Source organism: Labrus bergylta, chromosome 16 (genome assembly GCF_963930695.1).
Source record: "Labrus bergylta chromosome 16, fLabBer1.1, whole genome shotgun sequence".
In the NCBI taxonomy this organism is placed as follows: Eukaryota; Metazoa; Chordata; class Actinopteri; order Labriformes; family Labridae; genus Labrus; species Labrus bergylta.
In genome coordinates this window covers 5634072-5658733 of record NC_089210.1, presented here as the reverse complement: position 1 = coordinate 5658733, position 24662 = coordinate 5634072, and the positions used below count along the sequence as shown (strand labels likewise).

Sequence of the window (24662 nt, the reverse complement as noted above, 5' to 3'; positions counted from 1 at the left end):
CCAACACTCGTCATCAGTCGCAAAAAAAAACAAAAAACTCAAACTGTTCATGACGCACAGACATAGTAAGTGTAGATTACGATTCTGGAGAAGTCAAACTTTGTATGTAGTTATTTCACAAAGTAAGACATTCAGTTTTGTCTACAATGGAGGCACTTGTTTATTGCTTACATGAGTCAACATAACTCTGTTTATTTCATTCAGTAGTTGAAAGATTGATGTTAAAAATATGGAGTTACTTAAGAAAATTCAGATAAAGTTTTCCTGCATGTCAGATTCATGCAGTAAATGCAGTTGTGTATTTTCCATAAAGAAGTTTGTCATCGTTATTTAACAAAACATCAGTGTCAGCCTTAAAAATTCACCTCAGCCCATTATTCACCTCAGTGCACTGGAGGCTTCAGGTTTACTCATAAAACTATGTTTAAGTTGCCTAAAAGACCAGCACTGGCTTTCAAAGATGTCATATACGTATATATATAAATATTGTAAAAAATCGTTAATGTCAAATCTCAGAATGAACCTTCCTCTCTCAGCTGATGTATAAAAAGAGAAAATAATTCTTCACTTCAACATTGAAAATAAACATTAATTGCAAAATAAATAACATACATTTCCAACACACTAAAATTGCAGATAATCAAGAGTATTTAAATCATTGAAAACACAGTTGAGATAAAACAAAAAAAAAGAATTGTCAGGTGGAGGTTATTTCTGTTGTAGATGGACAATGATGAAATCGTGAAACAGACTGTGGATCATCTTAGATTTATTCAGGCATGGTCAGACAACACAGAAACACAACAAACATGGCTGACAAAGTGCAGACCATCGCTGACCCATGCTGACCAAGATCTCACAATCATTGACAATCATCGGCTCACAAGTTTTTTAATGGCTAATTTTGGAGTGTGTAAATGTTTCACTGCATAGTATTTTATCATCATCACTTAATTGTTCTTTTAGTGTGTATTGTGGTGCACTGTTGTGTTTTGTTTTTGTTTAACATGATCTCATCCCCCTCCCCCTCCTCCTCCTCCTCCTCCTTCTTCACTTTCTGGACTGTATTTGTCTCTTTTTCTCATGTCTGTCCTTTCTTTTTAGGTTTGTCTTATATTTAGTTTTTTACTGCTGCCATTTTGGCCAGGCCTTGCTCGAAAAAGAGGTCATTTGATCTCAAGCAATTCTTGTCTGGTAAAATAAAGGTAAAATAAATAAAATAAAAAAGTCTTCATCTTCACAGTGTTGCTTATATTCTGCTAGAAGGTAACAGCCCACAAATTCCTGGCTGCTTCGGGTCATCTCTAAAAGGCTAGAAAGAAGACGTCACCTTGACTCGTAAATATCAGTCACATACATTTCTTCAGTCTCAGAGTCACATTTCCTTCTCTGCTCACAACAGACACTTGGCTCCAAACCAAATATAACTCTGCTGCTATCAGGTCTCTAACACATATGTATTACAGCTTCACAAACCTAAAAGAATTACTCTTGAATGGTTGACACAATTTAAAGACATATCCACAAAAGTATCAAGATGAATTAATTCATGAAAATGCGTGCTAACAACAATTAAGAGAAAGAAAAAAAAATCTTAAAAAGTATCTTTAGAAAACATAGCAGATTTACTTCCATTGGCTTTTGATGTAATCAGTTGTGATGATGATGTTTGACCAACAGGGGGCGACAAACTCCACAGAGATGGATGAGAGCTGGAGGGAGCTGTCCTTTCAGCACCACACACAGACACAGGAGCTCAGTGCTAATACTGCACACTAATTACATACAGGAGTCAATATATATATATATTTATCATTAATTCAACTTTGAGTTCATAAATTCAAGTCTTCAACATAACCCCCTCCTCATTTCTCTTGTCTACTTGTCAAAAAAAAAAAAAAACATGGTTAGAGGCGGACAGCACGTCTGCATTCAAAGCTTCGAGCCTACATTCGCTGTTGTTGATATTAAGAGAATAAGTCAGACATGTAGTGAGGTTAGTAGAAGGTAGAGGACGTGCGTGAGAGAGTGCCGCAACAATTGGATTGGGCAATAATTATAAGCGATAAATGCATCAATCTCAACCAGAGTGCACGAATGAACAGCGAGAGAGAAAGAGAGAGAGAGAGAGAGAGAGAGAGAGTCCATCGCAACACCCCCTTCTTCCGCCCCCTCCGCACACAGAAACGGAATTAAAAAATCTTTAATATCTTTCCGGCAACGAGCCTCCATTGCTGCAGTACGCACACACATTAAGCACGCACACACTGTGGGCCTTCAAAAACGTCACCAAAAAAAAAAAAAAGACAGAAGAAGCAGAAGAAGAAGAAGAAGAAGAAGGAAAAACTAGCCCGCAGAATTAAAGGCAGCCTGTGTGTGCACTGACAGAGACGCCAACCTGAATGTATTGAACGCACACTGACATCGTGACAACACCAGCTCAGTGTGTGGACCTGTGCAAGTCGCTCTCCTGATTGTGTAATATTTTTTTTTCTCCCCCTGCTTCTTCCTGCAAGATCTGCAGCCGAGAGCGCAAGAAGAAGCAGCAGCAGCGGCAGAAGGAGAAGGAGAAGAAGAAGAAGAAGAAGAAGAAGAGGAGGAGGAGGGGAAAACAGGGGGGGGATTGCAACATTCATCAGATTTCTTTTTTTTCTTCCAATTACATGGCGCAAGGGCTATACAAACGGGACCGTCCAAGGTGCGATACTGCCACGGTGCGTTTGGATATTCAAGCGGCGGCGTCCTCCTCCTCCACCCGCGGAAGAAACGTCCTCGACTGCGGCGGCGCCCACACCGACTCCTCGTCCTCCCTCCGCCGGCTCCATGTCGAGTGATGGTCGGCGTGCCTTGCTGGATGCTCCCTGCTCTCTCCGGATCGTCGACGACCGAACCTCCTCTGACCGCAGACCCCCATTTTCGGCGGAAACCCTCCCAGAGCTATAGGGCTACATATGGAAACTGGGGATCAAAATTTTAGGAAAAAGGCAAATCTACGCGGTTGATTTTTTTCTCTTTTTTTAAAAAGCTTTTTATCGGTTTCTAGCTCGTTGTTTAGTTCTTCAGTGCTAACTAAACGGATTTATGTGTTGATTTCTTCACCCCAACGTGTGTAGGGTTGATTTGCTCTTATATTTTCCTCTAAACCTCCACATTAGGGTCGACATAAACAACCCCCGAGAGTTGCTTTTATTTCCTCTCGAGAGACTCAAATTCGTCCATTTTCTTAAAAAAAAAACAAAAAAACCCCTCTTTTTATTTCCAATAATATGATAGATTGCCCCTGCTGTTTCCCCTCCACTGTTTGTTATCTCCTCGCTGTTTTCTATCTCGGCAGACAAAACACATTAGAATAATATATTCGCCTTTAGGAAAGCTTTTTTGGTATAGTCCTAGTTATAACTCTGATACTTACACGTTAAACGCAATGCTATAACCTCTGACTAAAGTAACTGTAACTCACTGTAACAGACGTATTGAACTGTTGTACTGTAAGCCTACCATTACTCTGTAACACAGCCCCCCCCCCCCTCTCTCTCTCTCTGCCGTCTCGGTGCTCCATTTGAGCTCATGTTAATGAAGTTCTGTGCTCGGCTGTAACCTTTAAAGTCAACAAACAGGTTGTCTGCTCTTTTCTTCTGCAGGCTTGTGCAGCATAAACCTTCACTTTGGTTTATCTCACGTCCGTTTCTAGGCGAAAGGCTTTAGGGCACAATTAATCCTTCCTTGCTCAGTGTTATTATCCACGTTTTGAGCTTCATCTGCTGCTATATGTGCAGCTGAGGGCCTGCTGAGGCTCCATCACCCTGTGCACTTTCCAGTTTCTCATCTTTTCTGGGGAACAAACAATAAGAACAAACAGAGAGGGGAGACTTTACTGTCTCTTCCTCTCTTAAAAAAAAAAAGCAGTCCTCAGTTTTCTCTTGTTTTGGTCCTCACCCAAACGCAACCATAAGGTTCCTACCGCATCCTCCGCCTCCTTCCCTCTCCTTCCGCACGAGTATATCCCGGTTTTTCGGTTTGGTTTGGTCCCGGAAATTTTCAAATATTTACTTCCTGTACATCAAGAGGAAAGGGGGTCCCCCTTTCATGGAATGCGGAAACATGGGTCTGTTCGACCGCGGAGTCCAGATGCTGCTGACCACGGTGGGAGCCTTCGCGGCCTTCAGCCTCATGACCATCGCGGTCGGCACGGACTACTGGCTGTACTCCCGCGGGGTCTGCAGGTCCAAGTCCATGAGCGACAACGAGACCAGCAAGAAGAACGAGGAGGTGATGACCCACTCGGGCCTGTGGAGGACGTGCTGCCTGGAAGGTAAGAAGTGGGGGAAAACTTTCCCAACATGCACCACGTGTCCTGGTCACATCAGAAGACCACAGCATGGCATCCTCCAAAGTGAGGAGCGAAACAAATAGCAACACCTCAATTCCAAGACATTCACCTTTTCTGACTTAACAGGTCTCTGAAAGGGTTACGTGACAAATCTGAGAGGTTGCAAGGTTGTTCAAAGGAAAAATCACATGCCTTTGTCCTATGATTCTTACATTTCCCTGTAAAACACTGGTTTGTATAACTTCTTCCAGCCTTAAACAAAGCAATCTGACAGAAATAATACATGCAGCTATTGAAATGCTTAATTTCAAGTGTCCATAAGACAAAGGACAGATCAACAGAGCCATACTTTTGCACTTCCGTTCAGGTGTTGAGCTCCTGCAGGCAAGGTGAACGAGTTTAGTATTTGACAGCCTGCAGGCAAGGTGCAGTTTAGTTTACAGCCCGCAGCAGGGTGCAAGATGAATCTAAAGTATAACAAGGTTTTTAACACATTAGAAAGACGAAAAATAAGTAGTGCAACATTTATGCTGTTTTATTTTTATCTCCAGTCTTTCTCTTTTTCTTTTTTTTTTTTGTAAAATGCTGCACAGTTTTCCATCTTCTGTCTAAGAGTGAACCCTATTGGTTAGAGTGGCAAATGAACCTTAGGCTCTGCTTTTATTTAAAGTTGTCTCAAGGCTAAAAACAACAAAAAAAAAGTTGGCTGCCGCATATATAGATTAAAACTCTTCACCTGTATCCCGACGAGTTCTTTTTCTGCTCCTGCGGGCAGGGTGAAGCAGGTTTGTGTTGCAGCTTGAAGCTGTTGCATAAACGCCTCCCACACTGCTCTTGAACGGTGACTTTATAGTTAAAATAAAGAAATAGTAATATATTCCCGAGCTGTAGTTAGGCAAGGGACCTTCATCGTATATCAGCATGATATATTGGCAAACCATAAACTTGTCTAAAGGACTCTCTGCAGGGGTTGCGTCTGGTTAAAGAGGAAGTGAGGGAGGCTGTTTGTGCTCATAATGAAGCCCCAAACGTTAATGCCACGATAGCGGAGGTACACATTTGTCAGCAGGCCTTTAGACCTGTGTTTCCTGTCGCATTGGGCTGCTGACTTGGACCGCGGCCGGTGCTGTAACCTTGTGATGGAACACAGTGTTTCAAATCTGCTCATCTGCTAAGCTGTGAGGTCCTAAAAAGGCCACAGAGTCTGACTTTCCTGCTCCTCTGGCTGCTGTGATAAGCAGCCCGACTCTGCGCACCTTCTCTTCGACTCCAGCTTCGTAACTGGACTGAAGCGGCAACTCCAATTTCCCTTAATCGATATCAGTGTGAAATTGTCCCAGCTTCATGGAGCTGTGTTGTGACGTTTAGCTGAATTTTTTTTTTGCTCTGAGGATGCTACCTCATTGTCTCTGTTCACTCTCTGTTCTCTGGTGGGGGTTCTTATTGGACACAGACAGCGAGCCTTTCTCAATAAATTGTGTAAAAGAGACAATGCTACCAGCACCATTTAACAGTTAATGACTGTCTTAGGAACACAGCCAAGAGTGTGGCAGAAGAAATGCTAGATGTTTTTCAACAGGAGAAGGTGGAGACCAAAAACAGAGCTGAAAGAAGAATCAATACCGGATTTCACGACTCCTAAGCAGTGGCGGTTCTCGACCACTTTTACTGAGGGGGCCAAACTGGGGCCAGTTGTTTTGAGGGGAACATTAAACCCAGGTGAAAAATAAACCAAGATGATCGCTTTAAAATATATATATTATGCCAAAAATAGCGCACATCATAAAATACCACAAAATAAAATACCATGATTTGTATTTGTTTAAGTAATGGATTTTAATACTAGATTGTGAGTCCGGTTGTTGAGTCAAATACTGTGTATATTCACTCCTTTTGGAGGGGGGAAGGGGGGGGGCACAGGGGGGGACCAAGCTCGGTGTTACAGAGGCACTGGCCCCTGTTGGCCCCTGCGTAGAACCACCCATGCTCCTAAGGAATGCTAATTCCTTAGGAGTGAAATGAGCAACTGTTTGAAATGAAAATGAGCAACTGTTTGCTAATCATTTTAACTTAAAAAGTGATGAAAGTGTAGGTTCACAGTTTCTTACCTTTTGCCCCAAAGTGGTGAAAAACACCAGGTGTTGCAGGTTTACAGTTTAATAAAGCTGCAACTTAAAAAGCGTAAGTCAATCATTTGGATCCGATTATTAGAAGAGGAAACTTACAAAGACTTTCAGGTGGGAAACGTAAAACTCTCTTGAGAGTAAAGTCTCAGCCACAAAGCTCCTTTTTTTGAACAGAACATTACGTGTTTCGTCACAATCTTTCCTATTTCAGGTGATTTGATTACGTGATTTTTTCCGGAATAAGTTTCTTCTTGGCTTCTTGGGTTCAGGACAAAATCAGCGATGTTGAAACATTTGTACCAAAGTGCAGTACATAGTTACAAACGTGGTACTGCCAGTAATTCTGTGGAAGTTTGCAATCATGAGTATAAACGAACGAGAGGCCTTTAATACGGGACATTCAATGGTTACATGAAAAGGTAGTGTGTGACCTGCATGTGTTGACGTCCTTGAATGTGAAACAGTGTTCCTAGGAAAAGCTCAAGCATCATTTTGTTGAAACCTAAAGGAGATAACACTTCATCCTCATACAGTGCTCTTGTGCATTAGCTGTTCTTATGATTATAGCCGCATGTACGATTAATCACAGCAAGACTGTAACTGTGACAATGACCCGCCTTCATCCCTGCCAGGCCAGCTTTTAATGGGCAAGCAAAACAGCACAGAGTCAAGCTGAGATCTAAACACCGTCGCATTGTTGCTGTGTGTGTGTTTGGAAGTGTCTTTGATTTGGCACAATGAGGCTCTCCCTTTTGAATCGGAGATCAAAATGGAAATAAACCCACATTTGTCATTTGTGATTCACGAATGATTCCTGGAACAGAGGAGGCTAGGGAGAGTGGGGGGAAAAAGGGGGTCAGTGCATACACTTACTTGGCTCATATTCAATGGCTTCCTAGTTAGGAAAGCAGATTTACTTTATGGTGTAATGTATTTCAAACCAAAATCAGGGGGGAATTGAAAAATAGGAAGTTTAGAGGGGATGCAGCTGGAGAGAGATAAGCAGCCTGCTCGCTGCAAACCCAACCAGAATCAAGTTTAACATTTCAGTTGTTAATTAGACTCCAGTTTGCAGCTCAACTTTATTAAATCAAAGTGCCAAGATGACAAGTATTCATCCCCCCCCCCCCCCCCAGCTCTCCCTGAACGAAGTCTTCCTGGTGATCAGGCAGCGAGCGAGGCTGCAAACGCTCGGAGTTAGTCGCTTCGTTCCTTATCGCAGCAGAGAACACAGACTGTGTGTTTGGCAGCGCGGGCCCACACATCCTGCTCGCAGAGTGGACACAGGTGGGCGACGGTTTGTGTTTGTATAACCAGCTACCGGAGAGGAGAACCTGTGAAAAAAGCAAAATGGGAATACCCACACTGGGTGCTTGAACACCTTCGACCTCTGCTTCACTCGCTGCCTGTCAGAGAAAAACACCAGCAGAGAAAAATAATCCCACTGCTGGAGAGAGAGAGAGAGAGAGAGAGAGAGAGAGAGAGGACTGTGTATGTGGTGCAAGAGCGTAGGTTTGCTTTCAGAAGTGGGGGTGGCAAAATGAAGGCAGATATGTATGTGTGTGTATTTATATATTAGAGTTGTGTCAAGTCAATCCTAAAGATCAGAATTGCGGCGAACCAGGACTATTTTATTAAACATGTTGGTTAAAATAAAACAACTCCTAACCAGATAACGCCTTAACTAACACTTTGTATTGTCCATGTCAGGACTTATCCTTTAATACAGCTGGGAAATTGTGACAGTGTATCGTAACCTTATGGACCGGAACTTTTTCATAGATTTTTAAATTGTTGGAGGACACTTCTTTTTTCTTGTGTTTAAACAGCAGGAAATAGGAACCATTGTAGTTCTTGGAACCCTATTTACTGGAACCTTTTAGCTCATGCTTTTGAGTATGTACTCTTTCTTATTTAAGATATGTTGTGGGCCTTAGTTGATAGGAGAGTTGATCTTAAAAATAGTGGAAATATTCATGGGAGAGAATTGGGGAAGACTTGCAGCAGAAGTCGATTGTTGGACTTGAACTCGGTGGTGGCCGTGAGGACACATGGGGTGCCAGATCTTACCACTGAGTCAAACCAGAACCCCGAAGTACATACTATTTTTGTATAATGACTTTTGTATTGTAATTTGGAACTAGGTACAGTAGTACAGGAACATTATGAATGAACCCAAACTTTGAAAATTTGACAGATGGGGAAGTCTTAACCTCCAATCCTCCAAATGTGTTTAATCATAAAACCCTGACAAACTAAAAACACAAAATTCCTATCACAGTATCCTCTGTATTTTTGCCTTATATTAAATTGATTTCACGTCTACTCACCTGCTTACATCACCTCAGAGCTGCCTAACATCTCCTTCAAAATACTTCCTTATTGGGAGTTCCCAGAACAGCTTGGTCCAAAAATGCTGGCTTTGAAACTATGCTTTAAGTGCACAGGTTTGATGAGGCAAAAAGCCTAGAATGCTAAGCTACAAATTAGTTAGCATTAGCATTTTTAGGGTCTAAGGCAAATTTCCCTGAGAGGACAATCAAGTAAATTGCATCCTATTGTGTCGTTACATATCACATCCTATTGCTCCGCATCCTATTGCATTCAGTATCATATTAGCAGAGACTAGCATAAATAACATTCAAGTCGCAGCTTTTCATTTTTAGCCAAAATTGAGTTTTTTTACTGTTAGAGTAGCATTAGTTTCCTCTGCAGTCGGGTCACGGTTCAATGTAGCAGACATAACGTGTCCGGGGTTAAGTTGAGGTCAAGTTCAGGTAAAAAGAACTAAAATTAAACTTTGCTATTGGACAGAGTGATACTTCTCCTCTCTAGTGGATAGAGTCACGTCAGTTTTCTGGAGTCACATTCTGCCAGTTAAACTTTTACTCACATGGTATCAATAATTCAGAGTTGATATTTCTGTCCTAGAGTCCAGTGTTGGTATCAAGTTGCTCTTAAAAAATAAGGTGCATAACTTCAACTGGCCTACAGCTGTGATTTCAATGTGACGGATACATAGTTGTAAAACCCTTTAGAGGTTTACAATTATTGGCTCAAACTCCAATCTAACTTCTACAGGTGTAAAGATGTATTTAAAGTCAAATGGTGTGTTTTGGATGTATTACTATATAAAAAGCTCTCTTTGGAGGGATTGTTTGCCTTCAGATCTGTTTCTAACCAAAGACTTTATTTACATGATGTAGTCTCAATGACGTCACCCATTGGTATCAGAAGACGTGTTATGAAGCCAAACAATGGCGGAAGCCATATTGGAAATGCTATCTCCACTGACCAACGGATGGAGTTGAGGCCGGTCTCTAGACAACAAGCCCACCTGTCAGTCAAACTAATCAAACCCCTGAACTATGTACACCTCTGTAAAGCTCTTACTCTTTATTATATCCAACCAGATGAGTTATAGCAGGGATGGGCAACTTTGGTCACGGCAAGGGCCGCATTCAATTAATTCTCCCTGCCAAAGGGCCAAATTGTAGTATACAGAAATGATCAATTATGAATCAATTATAAAAAAACAAAACAATTATGTCTCAAAATTAACTCAACATATGCCAGTGATCAAATATTATTATGGACGTATTTCTGGTTTTCATGATTTCATGGCAGATTTTGTCATATTTTCTTCATGTTTCCAATTCATTGATATGTAAAAATTGAGCTGAGGGCCACGTTGAGGGTTGATGGGGGCCGCCAGCTGCCCACCCTTGAGTTATAGGAAAATGTGTGCCCCAACAGAAGAATTAGCTATTGAAACTAAAACCGTTTTTGTGTTTCAGCCAGTAAACATTTGTACTGGACAAAATGGGCATTTTCATATGGAACCTAATGGTGGATTATTTTTGCAGCCTTGCTCAAGTGGACACTTGAGGAACTACTGATTTTTGCACTTCAGAAGTGTCTCTTACTCAACACCAGAGGTTGCCACTTGGTTTCATAATCAGATGATTTTTTTGTTGGAGACCAATTTAGAGGAACATTTGTGTAACCACACAGAAAACCACTGTCCAGTAACTAGTTCTTGTATCACAAAGAGCTCATCAGATCTGCAATAAAAGTCAAATATCAGAAAATGACTGTATGGATAATCCAAACTACAGCTGTTTATGAGCCTTCCAGTGGGAGTTTCTGCTGTCTTTCTCAGTTGTATGGCTTTGTTAACCAAATGTTATTTTTTGGCCAATAAAAAAGACATTTGAACAGGTCACCGTATGCTTTTTGATACGACTAATGGACAGTGTAGGACCCATAGGAAAGATAAATAACTGTTGAAAATAATGGTTCGCTGCATCTCTAGTTCTACTGCCGATGCTTTTCATAATTCTCACGTTTTCATACCAAAGCAAGAACCATGTTTCATTTGGTTTAAAAACTTAATGTGCTCAATTTTTTAAGGTGCTGCCCTAAATTAGATTCATATAATTGGATGTCCACTTCAATTAGTCCTGTGTTGTATTTTTCCATCAGATTTATTCCTGGTTGCAGCTTTGTGAACGAGTTGGGGTTACATTTGGTTTGATTAAAACACAGTAAACAGTTGGGCTCTGTTCTTTCAGCTGTTTTTCATTCACTGCCAAAGCCCTCAGTTTTTGGAAGCAAAACTTTCACCCATTGCTCCCCTGCTGTTGATATCTTTGAAGTGTTTTGGAAGAGTGCAATTGAGCCTCACAGTCTTCAATTTCCATTTTCAGGTTCAGTGATTGTTGCTTCCAAACTCACAGATGTGGGTGCAGACAGCGTGGATGCAGCTGCCCACAGTAAACATGTGTGTTTCTGATGAATGGGGCCCTGGAGGCCGCCGCTCATCCGTCGTATCTGGGACGTCTTTAAGAGTAACCGCTGTGCCCTCCTGCGCTCTCAGCCAGGTGTAGTCTCTGCGTCTGCTGCTAATCTAAAGGCATTCATCTTCATTACAGCGCCGCCCTCAGGCTTCACGGAGTCAGAGAGGAGGGGGTGTAGTGGAGAATTGGTGGTCTTAGTGATGGAAGAGGGACATCACAGTGTTTGGTGTTTTGTGTTTTATCACCTCTTGTATGAAGAGATGATTCTGTTATGTTCCTGATTCAACGGGTCTGTCCTTTTCCCCTGAAAACCAAGAAGAACCCAACAACAATACGCACACATCAATATTAAGTAACACTTCAAAACACAAAACACGATTCCCCCTAAATAAGACAAAAAGTACAACATTTGAAAAACATTGAAAGTGTATTTCTTAAGAATAAATGCTTTTGCAGCTATGCTAGCAGCTCTTTGAAGGAGAGCCCGGCCGACTAATCAGCCGGCCGATAATGTCCGCCGATATTAGCACATCAAGTGACTCTCAGTATTGGCTCATTTTATCGCAGATATGCGCCGATATTTTTCGATTAATTCACCAGTCAAAATCCATTTCATTTTGAGTATCATTGTATTAGACTAGCAGTTATCTTTCTGGCTGTCACCAGCAGAGGGTGCGATACCGATGACAACAAGCATATCACTCACTCACTTTAGTGTGTCAACAGGTGATGCACGTACATGGGCAGTTACTTTACAGTTGTGTTTGATAACTAAATTTGAGGGATCAACGCAATATATGTGTATTTCTATATCTGTCTCTAAGAATCAAAGATAGATCTAAGAAAGTTATCGGCCAATATATCGGAATCAGATGTTTTTTCTCCCGAACATTGATATCAGTATCGGCCCAAAGATTCCATATCGGTCGGACCCTACTTTGAAGCTTTTCTGTTCTTTGAGTCTAATGGTCACGTGAGCATTTTAACATGATCATTGATCACAATGACAATGTATAAGTTAAATCCTTTGAGGTTCCAACATTTTCTAACTAGCACTAAATGCCAAATGATGTGAGTGTGATTGGAATGACATTGTGAAAGTGTTTTGATCATAAACTGAAGTTAAATCTCGACCCGATCATGTTGCAAAAGTCTCAGTTCTGGAGACGCTGGCACATGGGGAGCTGGGGATTGAACCCTCAACCTTCCAGTTGGGATAACCGACTCTACTAACTGAGCCACAGCCGCCCCCGTATACTGTATGTGGTGTGGACATCACCAAAGTTCGTAGGACGTATTGTTGGAAAAAAAAACATCAACATCTGCACCAAATGTTGAACCAATCCATTCTGGAGATGTTGAGATAATTTAGGTGATCTGTTAAAAAAAACTCTTGAGAGCTGTTGGGGCTAAAGACAGAGCCAAGAGAATCGCACCACTTTAACGGTCAATAGATCATGAAAGACGTTTCTGATTCATTTTCTGTCAAATGACTGATCACTTCTCTCAGCCGCAGAATGATTTAATTCACTCTTTATGATCGAACTGGTCCATCGTTTCATTTTTAATGTAGTCTTATTCGACTGCTTTTATGATGTCCATCAATTTCTTTTATTTAAGGCTGCTGTGAATCAAAATATAAATTCAAAGCATCAACAGGTACGACCAATCAAAAGATAAGGGGCAGAAGCCTAGGAGACAAAACTCAGGGCAAACAGTCACAAACTACTCGTTATACAAAATCTGAGAAGAGAGGAGACGGCACTGAAAGATAAAATGAGTCAGGAGACAAAAGTTAAGCAGAAAATCTTAACCGAAAAATATTAATGCCATGACAACAAAACATCTCCTAACTTCTTTCTTTTAAAATTTGTATTGATCATCATCGTAGACTTTAATGTTTTTTACCCAATTTAGATTATTTAGAAAAACGTTTCTTGAATATTTCAGCTAAAATAGCTGCCAACACTTTGGTACGGCTTCCCACCGCTCCTGTCAATCACACACAGATCACACATCCTGCCTCATGATTTTATGTATAAGCACGTGGCAGTATCAATGTAGTGTACATCCATGTTTTTGAAAACCACACATGGGAGTGCGTTATGTGTGCTTGTGCATATATGTTTGAATGGTGATGTTTACGCGTGTGTGTGTTTGTGTGTGTGTGTGTGTGTGTGTGTGTGTGTGCCGCAGAGAGGCAGGGCGAGAGGCGGGCCCGAGATAAAAGCAGATAGCAGAGCGGAGCGGCAGAGAAGAGCGGGATTAGTCTCATAGTCCAATCAGATAAGGATTACCCAGCTGGAGTATGCCCACCCAGGCTAATGTCCCGGCCTCAAAGTGGCATTACACTGTATTATGACACCGATCCACTGTACACCCATCTGCACGGGCCGGATTACACTTAGTCAGTAGAGGTGTATGCAGGGCCTCGTAGACACTTGTTAAGAGTAAAAAAAAAAAAACTGAACCGCTTTCTGCTTTGCACCTCGCTGTCACTCCGCCCTGCAGCCCCGGCGATGGATGAGCTTCATTTTGGCCCGGCTCGCCTTTGATTGGAGACTCCGCTGAGACTGCAGACAGTCACTGCCGAACACCGCTGTTTTTATTGAACTCCACCTTGCCCTCTATTGCCCACTAAAAGCCAAATTATTTGCCGGACATGATCAGATCTGGCTGAGGCTGGAGACGGTCGGAGAACGGGTGCAGGACTCTGGCCTTTAGGTGTATTACTGTCGAGTGTGTCATCTGTTCTCTTCAGCTGTTGTGTATCAACAGACACCGGTATCACTGTGGAGTTCATTGATCGCGTTAGAGTGCAGCATCAACTCTGTTTCAGTGTGACACCAGAGCTGTGATGGTGAAGCACTTATACTTACACAAAAAGCAGTTACTAACAGTTTTGTAATTCTGATTCTGATTTTATTACATACATCTTTTAAAAAACATTAAAATCAGAAGTGATCATATTTGGATGAGTGTGGCTTTTCTTCACAGTTCTTCACGACTTCAGAAGGTCAACACTTTTTGTATTTTTTAAAATAATTACAGATTTTTTTTTCTTTTCCTCAACTCTTTATAGGTTCTTGTTTAAATTGCACATATATTTTGTTATCCCTGCACAGGTTATGTACATTTCTTGTATAAGTCTACATTTTTAATTGCACAGGTTTAAGTTTGATTCATCTAGGGGTATTCTTTAAATCTTTTTTTTTGGGTTAATATATATGTATAGGGGGGGGGGCGTCGGTTTTGTGGATCAAATGTTTCATGTCATGTACGTCTTTGTAACCTGCTGCTGGATGCTTTGAATTTCCCTCGGGATCAATAAAGTATCTATCTATCTATCATCTATCTATTGTTAATCACATTAACCCTGAGAGGCAAATACACTTTTAAAATTACACACAGGGAGAGGAGGTATGATGAGTCCCCTCCAGTATATGTATCGTCTAGTCTTTGGGAGCTCTGTGAAAGATCCCTTGTGTCCTGACTGGATCTCTGAGATGACAGTGGCTGCTGTGATGGCAGGGTAATGGATTTTGTTTATGATTAATGTGCTCAGATTGCTCAGGCTGACGGGGGAGGGGCGGTAAACTTAAGCGTCACTCTTCAATAAATGCTGTAGCTCGCTCTGCATGGAGATGTGCAGCCCCCCCCCCCCCCCCCCCCCCCCATCGACTTTAACTTAATACAATAACAAGCAGCATAAAAGGACATGCGTCAAAGATGAGCATCGTTTCAGTTACTGAATAATAATTATCCCCCTCTGACCCACAACACATCGTCATCATTACAGCCAGCAGGACTCTGTGTGTGTGCGTGTGTGTGTGTGTGTGTGTGTGTGTGTGTCTCCAGCCTTGATTTACACACGTTATTTTTAGCTGCATTGGTCCTGTTGGGTGGGGTCTATCTTTATCCAACATGACCAGAGAACAAATCAATACTCAACATGCCCTGGGCCAGTCTTTGTGTAAGCACGCTGTGTGGCACCAGACAGTGATAGCAGCGCTTTGTTAACTGTCTGCTAGCACAAGTGTTCCCATGTCCGCTCCCCCTGTAACTTTACATATATCCATAAGGAACTAGGATACTGTACATGACAACTGCAGCTTGAACAGATGCAGAAGAGGCACCTTGTCGCAAGCAGCAAGTAACAAAAAGCATATTGTGATGGTTCTTAGTACCACTTCTATTACCTGGACTTAATGACCGGCAGATACCTAGTACCCCTCAGATACTAAAATGGTAAATGGACTTGAGCTTGGAAAGCACTTTCCTAGTCTTGACTGACCTTTACCTCCCCATTCACTCCCATATTGATGGCAGAGGCTGCTATGTAGACCATCAGAAGTAACTAATCTCATTCATACGCTGTCGACAAAGCAGAGGGAGCAATTCAGTGTGAGGTGCCTTGGCCAAGCTGCTGCTGCAGGAGCTGGGGATTGAACCCTCAACCTTCCGTTTAAGAGAAGACAACTCAACCAACTGAGCCACAGCCGCCTCATACTAGTGTTATTAAAGCAGTATTCATGATATTAGTAGAACATAACATTCTGTTGCTGCTACAGTGTTGTTGGTTGTCGTTGTCTCACAGTTGATTTTTGGAGGCTTAATGGTCATGATGTCAAACGTGCCAAAACAATATCTTCTCCCACATGAAGATTTTTTTTTGCTTTTGTGAGTTTTTCAGTATCATACAGAAACATGTCGTAAAGTGTTGATACTTCATTGTGTTGGGTTACTTTCTTTCAAACACGACTTCTCTCCGTTTTTCATCTCAACTTGTCTGTATTTCTCATGCTGGTGTGAGCCGGTGGTTACTGGTGACAACAGTCAGAAATGTATCGTCAGTAAACGCACTCCGGTACAGAGCGCTTTGATCGGTCCAAATACTGAAGATGTAGATGTAGACCCAACAAAACACTCGACTGAGCAGCACTGGCAGCAGCTGCAGCACACACACACACACACATCTGCTAAATGATCAGTGTGTGTATGTTACATGTTCAACAATGTCAAAGCTTATATGAGACAAAGAACATCTTTTTGTGAATCCCTGCAAACTTGGTATTCATTATATTGTAAAGTGGATGTCCCTGATCGGGGATAATAACAAATACTGCCATATTACAGTCAGTTGTACTAAGATAAAACACTTTCTAAGGTGGTTTAAGGTACATGTTACTTGTTTAAATACACATTCTATGCTTAGTTGTGTTCTTTTTTGTTAATTTACATAACACCCCCCCCCCCTCCTCTCCGGCCAACCAGCCAGCTACCACCTTAACTGGAGAAATTCCTGTGGGAAGCCCTGCCATGAGACAGAACCACTTTGGGCTTGGCAAAACTGTTTTTTATTTACTACAACTTTCAGTATTTCCAGAATGAGTCCAGACAAAAAAACAAAAAAAAAACAAACACTGCAATCCATACAGAAACAAGCATAAACAGAGCAGCTTCCAACTGAATGAGCTTTTTAATCCTCTGCAGTGCTCAGAGGTCGGAGAGGTTAAAAAGCTAATGTGCTATGGCGTCGTCTTGTTTTCTCTCTCGGCTTCCATTTATCACACAAATGTTGTTCCCTAGAAATGGTAAAGTTTCCACGTTAAAGTGCCTTGAACAACCACTCGATTTTCAGTGAGATTGCACTCTGATTACACAGAATTGATCCTCTTACAATGAAAGTGTAATTACCAGCAGGCCCGATCTCTGATTCCAATCGCAGCGCCGCTCCTCTCGGTTCCACTTCATCGGCTGTATCCTTAAGCTGTGGAAACAGCCCAGAGAGACCCTGTAGTAAATGATAATTAACTGCAGATACAATCCATTCATTTTAAGGAGCTGCGATTCTCTCTCCTTCTTCTTTTTCTTTTTTTTTCTCCCTCTGCAACGGCACAGAGAAAGAAAGACAATCTGCTTTTTGATTAATTGGTGATGTCCGTGCTGCAGTTCATTTGCAATCTATTACGGTGTATTTGCTTTGTGTCAGAACGCAGCCCAAACACACTGCATCATCTCAAGGTTGGAGGAAGGAACAGATGCAGAGTTAGTCTGTTGGTGGCTCTTCCCCGGCTGAATGTGAGAGTGCCTGCTGATAATCATACTAATAACGATAACAGTAATGATTGTGTGATTGATATTGAGACTGCAATCAGTACTGCTTAACACTTTATTTGGAACCATTTTTAAACGTCTCTGTTGTTTAATTTATACATTTGATTAGGGACGTGTGCGTTTACATGCTAACAGTAGAAAGGAACATCTTTTTTTTCTAACAGGTAGAAACCTTGAGCAGAACCAGACTCACCATTTATTAATTTATCTCTTTAACTTCAGGGGCTTCTCAAACATGCATGGACGTCTATCGTCTTTCTCTTTTCTGTCTCTCGCGTCTCATTTAAATCTCTACAAGTTTAATATCTTTGGGTTTTGGACTGTTTGGTCCAACAAAAGAAGCACTATGAATATGTGACTATATGTGATATTTTATCCACAAAAAAAGTTATACATATATATATATATATATTTTGAAAAAATGAAATAAGAGATTAAAGAAAATGAAAACGGGGTGATAACATCTTCTGCTGTTCAATGGACCAAAAACATTGAATCAATACTTGATTCATTCCATTAAACTGCCGCCCATATGATCTTTCGATATGATTCTGCAAGGCTGATATATACTGATGCTGAAAAATATTTGCTCTTTAATATTGATTTCAATCAGTCTGCCATGCTACAGCTCAATTGATTTGTGGATTAGTAGCGTGACAGGGAAAGAGAAAGTAGTCGGCAGTCGATTGTTAAGGGCAAGTTTTAAACCAAAATGCAGAAGAGTTATTGGTTTCAGGCTCTTCAGTGTGAATATTTTAGGTTTTTCTTGTCTTCCATGAGAGTGAAATGGCTCTTTTTAGGTGTCAGACTGTTAATAAAAAGAAAGATCAGGTGATGTGACGTAGTAGCCAAACAAACAAAAGAGAGCTGAAGAGGGGCGACAGAGATGTTCCCACCTCTGTGAAGCCCTCTTAGCACCCCGTGGGAGAGCTGCTGACAGCTCTGCTCGCACAGTCTCAGGCCCCGGACCGAGGGCGGGGGAAGGGGTTGAAGGTTCCTGTAGCCGAGCTGTGGGTCACCGTCTGTGGCCGGGTGGAGGACGCGGAGGAGGACGGCAGCAGGGCAGAGTCTGAGTGTGACAGATGGACAAGGAGAAAGGAAACGGTGCGATGTACAGGAACATTGAACCGACGTTTAGAAGGTTTGAAGGTGATCTGGTCCAGATGGCTCAGATGAGTACAGGTGTGTCTCAGTAAAGGACTATACATGTCTTTATTGAGTATTTAGATATCTGATGGGTTCTGTATCTGTTCAGCCAGTATGATTGATTTGTTTTCTGTGCAACAAAGCAAAGAAACCAGACAGCGCTGTAATTTTAGACAGACAGCTGATACAATAGGATTGATTTTCTTTTTTCTTTTTTTTTTAGCTGTCTGCACTGCAAAGGCAGAGACTGTAACAGGTTGTGTTTTTTTTGCTTCTTCTGACCTGTGCTCAACATCTCAAGCTTGCAATCAACCAGAACATACAAATACTTTTTTGCCGACTTGACAACTATTTACATTACCTGATAAAAAAAACAGGGTAGTTTTCTTTTTCTTCTTTTTACAAAAATGAAAGACTTGAATATGACATCGGTAGCTTAATATGATAAAGATACCAATCGTTGCTACTCTAATCCAAATTCACAACCAGCAGATTAGCCACCGGGCTTGTTTAAATTCTGTACTCTGAACATTTTCTGTTCAGATAACCAATTTCATGTCAATTATTGGATTTCTTAAAGGCTTTATATGCGATTTTTCATACTAAAATGAAATAGAAATCAAGTATATCCTCTGAAAATAACTCTGTGAGTCATGACTGTCTACAATGGGTGTAACACCTGAGTCCCACTGTCTGTGATGCTTTCTGAGTTTTCCGAATCCTATCTTCAGTTTGTTTACATCGCCTGGACGGCCGGCTGACTCCTCCCCTCGCGAATAATAGTTGTTTAATTGAGGGACTAGAGAAAAGAAGAATAACATACTGTACTCACTGCTTAACTGTGTTTCTAGATCACGCTCATTTCAGGTAAATTTACATGCAGTGTGAAGATGCGAGCATAATAAAGATCGCTAGCATTAGCATGCTAACACAACAATGCACCGCAAGTTGTTTTGGTTTCATGCTGGTGCTCCAGGGCGACATCTGCTGGATCAAAAAAATCGCATATAAAGCCTTTAAAGGAAGCAGCTGTTGAATGGATTGTCATTCAGATTTAATGTCACCTTAATCATTCGTCCTAAATTTGTTGTATTTTCAAAAAAGTCGTTGTCATCAGCATACAGTGGTACTTTGCCCTTCGTGATGCCTCTTTGTCCCCTTCAGACTGATTTGTGTTCGACCAATCACAACTGTTTATCCAATTCAGGCGGGATGACAACAATTAAGTAGCATTTGGTTTTTTTAGAGGCAAGTTACTTTTGTTTGGCGGCCATGTTGAAGGCAAAACCCCTCACGAGCACCGAACTGAACTCTGTTCCAGTGAATGTCTGCATGTGAGCGGGGGACATCAGAGCCTGTCTGTCAGTGCGACGACGCTCAGATGGTCATGTTTACTGCACTCCAGAGCGAGTATTTACAGCAGTCGACAGGACTGGCAGACCCCACTGTCACAGCAAATGGTGCTGTTGGGAAAACAAACAGTTGTAATGAGACTGTATCTGTCAATATAGAGCGCTGAGAACCACTTCAATCAGGGAGAGGAGCGCACAAGACGGAGAAAGAGACAAAGGATTGTTGTCACAGTGATGCGTTTAAAGACGAGGTTAATCAGGGGAAGTTTGACATTTTCCGTTTGGTGTGCCTTCTTCACGACTTAAAGAATTTATTTTTCATTCACGCAAATGATGCATGAGACTGAAACTTAATTGATTTCGATGTTGTTTGTTCTATCACTCACCCGTCATTTCGGAGCAGTCTGACGGATGGGGACGGCTATTTAACCTGAAGGATGATGATTTTATAGGCTTCCTAAAGGAAATGATGCAAACCTGACGTCTGGGGGAAAGGCTGACACTCGATTAGTCATGTCTGCGTAGGTACATTGTGTGACTCCTTAACTCATAGACAAAGCTTTCGTTGAACTGCTGACGATGCTGCTGATTTCTTCCAGGGATAAAAAAGACAATGGCGCGCTAATCTGCACATCACGGCGAATCAGGGGGAAATTTGTCCAAAAAAAAAAAAAAAAAAAAAAAAAACGAAGTCGCCATTATCATCGCTACATCCTGATGTAGGCGAGGATAAGGTGTTGCTGAGTCCACTGAGGAGGATGATGTAATTTCCAGGAGAGCACGCTGCTTCTCTCCACCCCCTCTCTGCTCTCCTGTGTGTGTGTGTGTGTGTGTGTGTGTGTGTGTGTGTGTGTGTGTGTGTGTGTGTGTGTGTGTGTGTGTGTGTGTGTGTGTGCGCTGGCATGTATGTGAGCGCTCACCTTCATGTCTCTGTGTTTGTGAGAGTAAAGGAACAGGATGAATTTTTAATGAAGAGCAGCGTGGCTTCCCTTTTGCTCCCTCAGATCGCTTTCCAGGACAGGGAGTCTCTCATGATCATAGCAGCATGCACACAGGCCGCTCTGGGTGACAGCGACACACACATAGAGGGACTCGTTTCTACCTGGAAATGACACGTTTGGTGTTTTTTTTGTTTTTTTTTAATAGTAAGGCTGTTGCTGCTGTGACATTTTCCCAAACCTTATATCTGACCGTGTGTGTGAAATCAGCCCATAACGTGCGTGTCTATTATGTGTCATGCCGTGACTCCACCTCAGTCGGGGCCTATGCTGCACTGGTTGCTTTAGGATGACTGCATGAACATGTTGTGAGCATGAATCTTTTATTTACCCACAGTGTTCCTCATACCGGTCGCTCGGGGGGCAAGCGCGGCCACAAAGTCAGAACACGGCGAATTATCGAAGGTTTGAACGTCTGGGAATTTGAATGGACTCGAGGCCTATACGGGGTTTCCCCCCCCCCCCTCGACGGTTCAAAAAAGGGCCCGGCATCGATCACAGGAACTAAATCTAATCATCTTTGCCCTTAATGGCGCCATGCCAGTGTCGAGTCAAAGCGAGTAAATGATGAGAATAACCGGAGCAGTGTGATAAAAACGATACAAAATGAGCACAGACTGTGAACTCAAGGTAACATATTCAGGACATTGTGTTCTTTGAGATGATTGAACATACAGGGCTGTATGTTTTTTTTTTAGACTTCTCATGTGTCACTCTTCATTTTCCCACTCCTGCCGACTAAGACTCAGTATTTAAAAGAATAAGTGCGATACAGGCCTCCTAATGGATTCAGTGTGTAACAGCAAAGATAAATGCCCAAATAAAGTACAGAGTCCAATTAACGAAATAATTATTGATTGCATGACTGGAAATAACGATGTGTTTTTAATTGATCTATGGATTTATTTTTTCAACTAGTCGTTCAATATAATACCAGAATTTGCCACAAAAAGAAAAATCAGTGAGTCTTGAAGGCTCAAAAAGACATCCTCATATGTCTGAAGTATGAAAGAAACCGGAAAAGGTTTGGATCTAGAAGCTTGAATCACTGAATTCTTCTTGTTTATTAAATAACTCAAAGCACTAATCAGTTATCAAAATAGTTGTCAATCGATTAAATAATAGAACGACTGATATTTAGCACTCTGCGTTGTTTAATATTTGATGCCACAGACACAGATTGGGTGACAATTAAAAGAAAATTTACCAAGAGAACTAAAATGATTTATAACACCATTTGCGTTCGCTTTATTTCAATGGTTTGCTGATGACACATTCTTTATACTTAGCATATTGCATCACTAGGAGAGTTGACTCATGAACATCAATAGTTACACTTTGCTTTGCATGCTGTAACAAGACAAAGTATTCTCATGGAGAAAAAAAAAACAATTGTGTTGCTCCTTCTGATTCTTGTCAAAATACATACAAAGAAAATGTTGTGTGAACATTGAGTCAGAGTTTACGGCAACATTTTGTGAAATCGGCGCCATTTTTAGGTCTTATGGCGCCCATGTTCTGGTTTGCGATTCCCTCTCTTACCAAGCAAGTCCAAGATTTACGCCTTGACCTGCCTCTTGCTCATTCAGCGTGCTCTATCACTGTAAAGTTTCTTCTTTGATCGTGCTTTTTGGTGTCCGCCCTGAGAACGCAAAGCTAAGACTGGTAATGGGAAAAAGTTGGTCTATGGGCCTCACTGACAGAAACATGGCCGTGCAGGAGATTTAACCCACTCAACCCACGTTTATGTCGTGCAAAAAGAACGATTAGGGTGCACACAGTGGGAAGCGTGAGATAAAAATTGGGAAAAAAAGTGTTTTTTTAGGTAAACTCATTCACAGATACATTTATCTACAGAATTGTGACATGTCTCAATATTTTTACAACACCAAATTCCAGAGACATTTTTCTAATTTTGTCTGGGACTCATCCGTTTTACGATACATAGTTCAAAGACATTATGGAAGAATATGGTGTGTTGGTGTGCTCGGTTTATTTTCCAGGTTGCACCTCTGTTTTATTGTTGATTTAACAGCAAATATGCGCTATAGTAAAAGAATAACCTTCCACAAGCTTGCTCAGATTGTCTATAATGAAACTGGCGGTCCCTTTGGTTGTATCTGGCTTTGTAGAATAATCAAAACTGAACGCTTACATTGACCTTGCTTGGCGATGCTCCTCATCTAGAGGATGTTGCGTCTTTCCTCTGTTTTCTTTGTTTACGCCCCTCTGATTTATCCTAATGCATATGTATTCATTTGATCCGCTCTAGCTGCTGCTGCTGCTGCTGCTGCTGCTACAGCGCTGGATAAATGTCTTTTGCCAAAACTGACATTTGCTGATCACATATTTCCTTCCTTTCATTAACTCTGTGCAGTCAGAGAAGCTATGTGTGCAGCAAATGTAGGTCAAACTCTCTTCTCCAAACGTCATCTGTCAGAAAATGAGCTTGTAGTAGACGCAGAGAGACATCACTGCTAACCATGCAGGCTTAATTAAAACGATTATCCGGGAGAATTAAGCGACTTCTCGTCCCCTCTAACTCGACCCCCTCTTGCATTTTTTTTTTTTTTTAAGAGGCCGTGATATTACATTTTTTTCTTAGCCGGCCGCATGATTTAACCGTTAGAGAACGACACGAGGAAGGATGTGAGGAGGGATCAAAAGAGGCAGCGAGGAAACTGTGTTCAAGATGACCACGAGAGGAGGGGATGGGGGGGGGGGGATTGGAAACGCACACACGGTCAAATGCACACCGAGCAGCATTTACATACATGTAATGAAACGGGGGAAATGGATGAATACATGCCTCCAATCCATCTAGCCACTTCTGCCCACCCTCCCTTTTCTTCGTCTTCTTCTTCTTCTTCTTCTTCCCCCTTCCTCCTTCCAGCATGCCGCACTGCTCGCCGCTACAGCAGGAGCAGGGCAAGAGATGACATGTGGACACTCAGTGAATTGCCAATCGCCACCGAGAGAGAGAGAGAGCGAGAGAGTAAGGGAGAGAGAGAGAGAGAGAAAGAGGGAGAGGGGAGGTGGTTTGACGCATCCAGACTGCAACCATTGGCTTTTTTTTTTTCCTACATTAAAGATTAGAAAAAAAGAACTGCAGAGAAGCACTACACTGAATACTGGATGTATCCCCCCGCCCCCACCCCCACCACCACGACTACCACCACCAACAACTCCTCTCTCCTTCTCCTCCCTCGCCTCCCTCACCCCTTTACTTCCCTGACCCTCTCTCACCCCGCCTCACCCTCTGCCTCCCTTATACACTTTCAGCTCAGGGAAGAGGAATCAATAGCCACAAATTAATCATTCTGCCTTTGGGAGGAGGAGGAGGAGGAGGAGGAGGAGGAGGTGGTGGTGGAAAGGGCGGGGGCAGTGGGCGCCGAAGAGTAGAGCATTTAGAGAACTACAGGAAGGTATTAGGAGCGATTCCTCAGGGCATTAGGGAATTTAGGGATTTTGGGTCCGCACACTTTAAAAGGAAGGTGTGATGAAACCAAAGCAACAAAGCTGTGAAATGAATTTCTTTTGGAACCATTAAAGGGACTACAACCTGCAACAAGAGTTACCGCTGGGAAAATGTTACTGTTGGAAACATAATTGAGCCGTGTGATAAACTGCAGTGTTGCTAATTTGATGGTAGGATTTTGCAGGTTGGTCAGACGGAGATGGGAAATGAAAACAGACGAATCAGTAAGCTCATGTTTTCTTAGCTTAGCTTAGCTTAGCAGACAAGTCCGATCTTTGAGGTACATTTTCCATCTGTGAAATGTGAAACTGCGACG

The 24662-nt window shown here is 41.9% G+C and overlaps 1 protein-coding gene across 1 annotated transcript in view; it reads left to right on the top strand.

Annotated features, from left to right (window-relative positions):
* The first annotated feature begins 1983 nt into the window (after nt 1–1983).
* The window catches only part of cacng2a (calcium channel, voltage-dependent, gamma subunit 2a), a 61900-nt gene continuing 39221 nt past the window's right edge, over nt 1984–24662 (top strand). Inside the window, exon 1 of the mRNA XM_065964660.1 lies at nt 1984–4312. Coding sequence (XP_065820732.1) covers nt 4087–4312 — 226 coding nt within the window. The 5' untranslated portion in view covers nt 1984–4086. The remainder of the gene's footprint in view (nt 4313–24662) is intronic.